This window comes from Typopeltis vanoorti, chromosome 19 (assembly GCF_054136105.1).
Source record: "Typopeltis vanoorti isolate ZY-2024b chromosome 19, IOZ_Tvanoo_1.0, whole genome shotgun sequence".
Classification (NCBI taxonomy): Eukaryota; Metazoa; Arthropoda; class Arachnida; order Uropygi; family Thelyphonidae; genus Typopeltis; species Typopeltis vanoorti.
In genome coordinates, this window is record NC_143567.1 from 45,985,945 (window position 1) to 45,993,880 (window position 7,936).

At 31.6% G+C, this 7,936-nt stretch overlaps 1 protein-coding gene across 1 annotated transcript in view; it reads left to right on the top strand.

Annotated features, from left to right (window-relative positions):
- LOC150096059 (uncharacterized) overlaps positions 1–7,554 on the top strand; it is a 91,854-nt gene extending 84,300 nt beyond the window's left edge. The window contains exons 5-6 of the mRNA XM_090409139.1: positions 2,733–3,140; positions 7,466–7,554. Of these exons, the coding sequence (XP_090265265.1) occupies positions 2,733–3,068 (336 nt within the window). The 3' untranslated portion in view covers positions 3,069–3,140; positions 7,466–7,554. The remainder of the gene's footprint in view (positions 1–2,732; positions 3,141–7,465) is intronic.
- The last annotated feature ends 382 nt before the right edge of the window (positions 7,555–7,936 follow it).

Sequence of the window (7,936 nt, forward strand, 5' to 3'; positions counted from 1 at the left end):
ACAAAAATAATCCATCGCAGCAAGTTTAAATACGAAAGATTATTCAAAGAATCTTCAGCAGCTCTAAAAAACGTTCCTAACCTCAACAAATTTGGGTGCATGAAACTGCCCCAAATTTGGGAGACTTTCATTATGAGAACTTCAGCCCAACTGCCAAGACTACCAAATTAGCCCACAAGAGGACACCATTAGGACTTTAGGAACAAAATTAGTTTCTTACTTTCTTCCTCATTTGCTTTGTTAGTTCCTTAGTGCACATACCATATCTTTATGTTCCTGAAGATGGCAATGTGACATTGCCGAAATATAGAAGTGATTCATTAAAGTTATCTTTAATTAAATACTTCATATGCGTTGTTAATTCCGTAAATTAATTACCAGTTATGTCTAACCAACGTATAAGTCTTACTACATAGCTATAATACTTCTTTTTTACAACATTAGAGGTGCCACATTAGGACTTTAGATCTTGTCTGTGACAATTTGAACTGGTTCACTTATTCATTGTCATGTGTAAACTGTAATGCATTTGCTCTGAAGATACTGGTTTGAAATCGGTGAATAAGCTGATTAATAAACATTTTTTTATAATTTAAATTGTTTGGTGTTATAATACATTAAAATAAGTTATGAATAACATCCAACACCTAAGCATGCAATTAGATGAAAAAGGATCAAAGTCAAACAGCTTTTAGAGATGAACTGTATATTCACATATGCAAATATTGAAGTAACAGTGAAATTAGTTTGAAAACAAGAAGCAAACCTTAGAGATTTGGTGATAAAATTTGAAGAAAATATTGATTAATTCATCTATAGAAGCATGTGAATTTGTCTATGTATAAAAAGATCAGATCTCTAAGGTGGACTTGAAGTAAAGAGGCCATCTTGGAAAAGAATAAATCATATCCAGAGTTCCTTGTAAGTTGATCAGCATGTGCCCTTAAAGAATAGAATAAAAATGTAAAAAAAGCCTGTGTGTAAACGTAGCTAAACAAAAGTCATGGGAAGACTTGAGGAAGAATATATGCAATAAATATAATATTCTGATGGCAGCAAAATGTTTTGGAGGCTCTTGGAGAAGATTAGAAATGGAAGAATGAGGATCACAAAAAAAAAGAATCATTAATGATGGCATAAAACTGAAAATGGGATAATTGAATTTCTGTCCTAATTACTTTGAAAATTTATTAAATGAGATAAGCAGCAACAAAGCTTAACATAGCAGAAAATAACCAGACCAATGTAGTCATATCTAAATTTCCATATTTCAAGTAGAAAATGCTGTTAGAAATCTGAAAGTGGGAAGTCAGCTGGATTTGATATTTTGAAGAGTATATGTTCAAATATGGAAGCATAAACATTTTAAAGTAGCTATTGGAGACCATTATTTTATTTTTTTCTGCGAGTTATGATACAGTAGAATCATTCGAGCGTAAAAGAGGTGAAAGCAGGATTGGATGAAAGTTACAACCAGTAGTTATGGCAAATGACCAGGAGATCTGAGAGAGTAAGACTGCCATTTAGACATTTTTCATTTAGCAAGTTTCCTGCATTTGACTCTTTCATATTCATTGCTTGGATATGTGATAATTTGTGTGCAACTATTTTGGGCTTTGATGAAAGCTACTTTTGGCATACTTGTTTTTATTTTTATTATTATTATTGTTTTTTTTTTGGAATGGAAATTATTGGTTTATGTAACTAAGTCAATACAAGAAAGAAGAGAGGGATATCCAGAAATATATATCGTATTTTTTGGATGATAAGATGCACCCAATTTTTAGAAAAAATAAATTATTATATAAAAATATTCACAAACCTTAAATTTCATTTATTATTACCATAACTTGTACCAGCAGCATTCAGTTCGTCTTCACTCATCTCATTACTCTCACTTTTTGTATTGTCTGAACTATTGTTAGCACTCTCTTCAAAAACTAAGTCATTATTATTATTATTATTTGACACCTCCAGGGAGTCCAAAGACATCGAGGGAGAGTGTGCCAACAGCATCTAACGATTGGGCCCCTTCCAACTACTAACCGCACTCAAACTTACTTAACTGAGCCATTAGTAGCAGAGGCTCTACCAATCGACCAACCTTTGCTGGCTTGTTCAGTACCATCCATTGCGTTACTTAAAAGACGTAATAATAGTCTCTTTTTTTTTACAGCTTCCCATGATTTTTCACCCAGGTACACACTTCTGAAATCATTGGGGATTCCAACGTATGCAGCGAGACACATGTTTGACTCGCATCGAAAACGTGGGAATCCAGGACTTACCCGATATCACCTACCTTCGGACCATAAGGTGCACCCCAATTCTAAGTTGATTTCTCTACGTAAAAAAGGTGTGTCTTATGGTCCGAAGAATACGGTAACTAAATTTGTCCCTTTTTTTTTTTTTTAAATGTTAAGGATTATATAATCAGGACTATCATCTAACTAATGTGTCTGATTAATTTAAATGCTTGGAATTCTTGTGTTACAGATGTTTTGAAATTGCATATAAAAAAATAAATACACACAGCAACTCAAGAGTTACATGCTGTTTTATTCAATATTCTATTTTCATCTGCTGTGCAGTGGTAATTTAATTAGTGAATAAATGTCACAAAAGTTAATAGCTATCTCATATTTTCAAATGCAGTCTATAATATACAAATATATCAACTATACTGACTGATGTTTAGGTTATCACATTTTTTTGTGTTTGTTTCTTTGTAGGTTCTTTATTATTATATCCAGCTGGTTATTCGTAAAGAAGAACTTCTTGTTGATGCCGAACAAAGCTTTGCACGTTTGATATGGTTATATTACTATGCTATGAATCACAGAGAATTGTATAGTTGTCTAAAGATACTGAACACCCAAACAACTTTAGTGCCAATGCGTCGCATAGTTGCTAATCTCCTAAGACAAATGTACGTGCATCCTCGCTCTCTGAAACAAATAGCTCGTGTTGCTATTTATAATGCTATGAATCATCGAGTGGCACCTAATGTCAATAAGTTGCCTCTGCCTGGTCCTTTAAAAGAATATATATTGGAGTGGATGTCTTAGTGTCAAGAGAATGATTGGAAATTTCTTGTGCATCTTTAAGAAGCGTTATTACTTGACTTCCCTCCAGGAGAGGTGCTGTATTTTTTTTTTTTTTTTTTTTTTTTGTTAATGTTTTTATTTTACATGTTTAAGTTACATTTTAGTTAAAATGAAGTCTGTAATTGAATTTTTTTCCCTTATGCAATGCTTTACATATTTTGTGCTTAAGAAATGTATTTTATGAACCTCTATGGAGATTCATATTTAGTCTACAAAAATGTTTAAATCCAGAAATCATTAAACTGCTTCATATACATTCATATTTATGCAGCTAGCACAACAAATATTTGCCTGATAAATGTGCATTTCCTTCATTTAATCCTGTGGAGGTTGCGTTGATCTTGACAGATGCATGCAAATTGTTTAATATAAATATTCTTACACATATTCAGTATATAGCTTGGAGGTCATGACTAGCTGCGGATGCATATGTTAGAGTGATATTCCGCACCGTTTTTTGCTGTCAGTTTGGTTTAACACGTGTTATGTAAAGGTTTGTGATATTTGACAGTAAATTGTATCTGAGAGATACTGCGTCCTCCGGTGTCAATATAGTATTGATTTAGTTTTTTTTATTTATTTATTTACCATTGAAAATGGTTTGAAAAATATATCGATTGGATAATCTATCAGATGTTGAAGAGATTCAGCGAATGTTACTCGGGTCCGATGATGAGAATGATAAGAGTTGAATGCGAAAGTGATATTTGATAGTAAATTGTATCTGAGAGATACCGCAAACTCCGATGTCAGTATAGTATTGATTTAGTTGTTGTTGTTTTTTCTTTGTTTCTTTGTTCAATAATTTCTAGATTATAACTGAAAATAAATAAACCATCATGTATGATATTTGCAGTGTTTTTTTTTTTTTTTTTTTTTTTTAAGTTTATTGCATTTTAGCACATACTAGTAATGAATGTATCTCTTGGATACACACAACCTACGCTACAATTTTTTCGACCGTGACCTCTGCAGGGTTAAGAAAAAGATATATTGCTGATTCTTGTATGATGCTGTTTCATCATATTTATTCAGGCAGGTGGAAATGTAGGAAAAATTGGAAAAGACTTTTCTTTTTGTTGTGATATTAAATATTCACAACTTTAAAAAGCAGCATTTGAACATAGTGAAAATTTAAACACTGCCAAATGGGATTTCAGTAAATTTTTCAGTGTTTCAGTAACAGTATGATATGTGGTATTGTCTCTTGTATTATAATAATATGCTGCATTTTAAATATTCTTGAGATTAATGGTATAGTTCAAAGTTTGAAATTTATAAAGTAGCTCTAAAGTCTAGTCTTGCTTTTCTTAAGGATTTTTCATGCATTTTCTTTTTTAATTATTGAGTTTATGCTTCATAGAAATTTTATGTCCTTTTAATAGCAAATTGATCAAAATATAAAAGATATTTGTTCAATTTGTTAGTTTTAATTTTCTTATATAAAAATTTATCACAAAATAACCTTATTAGCCTTTGTCAATTTTAAAAAGATTGACCCACACAAATTTCTCTAAGGATGCTTGGATTTTTTTGAATGTACATAAAATATTAATTATAGTAATGCACAATGATGGAAAAGGCATATCATATCACTTGTGTGAATGTTTTTTTTTCTCTTTTTACATTATTATAATAGTAACAGTGTGTTAACATTTTTTATCCATTAGATTTTTTTCAAGAAATAATGTAGTATCAATTCATATTTAATTACTACCTAAAATAACTCAACATTTCATTTTTGTGCATTAGAAACTTTCTCAAAGAGAACCACAACCAGAAAGAATAAGATTGTTTTTAAGTATCTAGTGCTGTAATGTCAGCCATGATCTAAATTTTCTCCAGTGCACCTTGAACTATGCAACTGGCCTTGACATGTATATGTATACATGTACATATACATATCAAGGCCAGTTGCATATATATATATCAGGGTTGCTATGAATGCAAAATGCATATTAAAATTGCATTACTGTAAAATTTTAATCTTGGTATCAAAGGCATCTTCAGCACAACTGAATCATGGAGCATAATAAAATTACAGGTAACAGAAGAATCTTTACTACAAGTGCCACCACATATAAAAAAATTAGGAATATTAGGAGAGTGAAACAATATCTTCCCTATAGTAGTTAACCAGAGGCTGTCACTTAAGTTAGGAAAGTGTAATATGATTTTGCAGCAATTTCCTTGTAAAAATGTTCCATAAGGAATTTTCTTTTATGTAGGAGTTTTATTTTCTTCTACAAGACTGTGCTTAGTAGTGATAGCATATTCATTCAGGCCTGATTGCTCAGGTTTACTTGATATAAGATAAATCTTAAATCCACAGCAGCATATCTGTCACTTGATATAACATTGGCAAACCTTAAAACCACAGCAGCATATCTATCAAACTGCCTAAAATTAAAGTAGCCACAAGAGCAAGGAATCTGATAGACTCCTGGAATGCCAAGTGGAGGAAACCTTTCCTGGTGAAGGAAGACGGAAACTTTCTGGACAAAATGAAAGGATACGATGATGTTGGGAGGCCTCAGAACTTGCACAGTATGTTCAGATATTCCTTTAATATAAGGAAGAGGACTTGCTTTTTAAGATTGAGGCAGAAGCCTAAAACTCCAGAAAGGCTAACTAGTTATTTTTTTTTCTCCCTTCTCTAAAGTGAACTAAAATCTAGGATGAACCACATTTGTTTTAGAGATGAAAAGTCCTAAATCAAATGGAGAACCATTCCACATGATAAATATGTCATCCATGTATGGGCTTAAGAGAAATATTGATAAGGAGATGATCTTCAAAGTGCTTCATAAATAGTTAACAGATGTAGGAGAAAGAGGAAGGATTTCCCATGGTTTACCTTCAATTTGTTAAATATAATTTATCTTGAAGTAAAATAGCTAGAATGAATAATGAAATCCAAAAGCTTAATGATTTCAGAAGGAAAATCTTGTCAGAGCAAATGAATGGTATCTGTTAAAGGGATATTTTCACTCACCTCTAACTGAAATTTAGCAGTACTACCTGTGGCTTTGTCTCCAGTAGAAATCAGATATTTTCATATTACATTAAAGTCGCTACAGATATCTCAAAATGTCGTTTACACTCGTCACTACTTCAAAATTATGGTAATTATTAGATCTGCTACTAATCTCAGATGATCAGTCTTCCTGTCTACAAACACTTGCATAGACATTCTTGTAGCCATCAAAACAAAAAATCAAAATCAACTGGATGTCCAGCATGACATGACATGCATATTGTCTTATCGAAGTCCACCCCACAGTTTAATGTTTTCTTATTCAAGCCAAGCAACAAACAACCTTCACACTGATTTATCTTTAAAAATTAAAGTTAACTTTAATTTTCCTGTATTTTAAATGTATGGTCTTATTTGATGTGTTAATAAAGACACATATATTGCTATATCACAAATTTGCTTTTTTAATATTTTGATAACTTTTAAGTGTTTAAAAACATTATTCTGAGAAGGGATCCATATGCTTCAAGCATGATTCTGCCTTAAGGATCCATGACATAAAAAAAGTTAAGAACCCCTGGCCTAAATGAAGAATGCAAATTTTGCTTTTTTTCAAGTTTAAAGACTTCTTAATATGAGAAGCAGATTTCCCTGTGAAGGTAGAAAATAAAGTTGACAGAGCTTAGAAACTTTATAAGTGGGACAACCAATACAAAGGTCTTAAAGGAAGGCCACATTTGTGGATCTTCGAATGACCATATAATTTTGGAGGATGAGCATAAAAGATCTTGAGTGTCTTCATCCCAACTGGACACATTGTCATTCAGATTATGAAGTTTACTATTCTGGCTAAAAGTGGGAGGGTCTGATAAATAGAAAAGTCACTTAATATAAGAAAATCTTTAATCACTTAATAATAAAAAGTTTTAAGTGATTTCTGTTCAAGTAAGGAACAAGGTATTTTGCTTTGAAAAGTATCATGTTAGCCTCTGGCAAATTCAGTTGGCATTCTCAGAATGTAGGTCTCTATGTATAAGCTTTAAAAAAAATGTTTATTAATGACAGGTTTCTTAGAAAAACAGCATAAGCACGATCTTTAGATAATACTAAAATTTCATGCTATTTTGGACAGAAAGAATAGGTCATACACAAAAAATGAGAACCTGAAAAAAAAAAAAAAAAATTCTTTTCAATTCTCAGTGGAGTTGCAATATTCGATGTTGAAATATCCTGAAAATCTTTGCACACTTGTCCAAAAGAGAGATGCATTTAGGATTATATATATACAGTATAAGTTAAATGCAGCCTATAGTTTAATCATAATTCCTTATCTGCTGTGCCCTTCATAATAACCCAAATAGTTCTTTTTTTATAATCCTAGGCTATTTCCCTGTAACCAACTTAATATGAAAGATTGATTCTATAACGCCTCATCATCCAGCCTCTTCACTACTGAGGACTCGTGGCTTCCCTCCTGGATACACCTTAAAGTTTACATACCCTTATTTTCATATATTTTTTTTTTTTTTTTTTAAATGTGATTTCACAATTCATACCCGCAAACTGTTATTATTTATTGACTCACAATAAGTATTAATTTCAGTTGGAACAAAGCATTAAAACAACTTGAATCTTCAACCCATGAGTTTTAAACTCCAGCTGTTTAATAATTATTATTTATTAAATAGTTTAGTATTGTAATTAAAATATAATTTTGTAATAAATGCAATTCTTGGTGAAATGATTTTGGAAGAAGAAAGAAAAGTCTTAAGAAACTGATGGTAACCCACATCAAGGAAAGTTACTCCTCTTCATTTTCATCATGGGTAAAAACAAAGCTGATCTGTGCCAA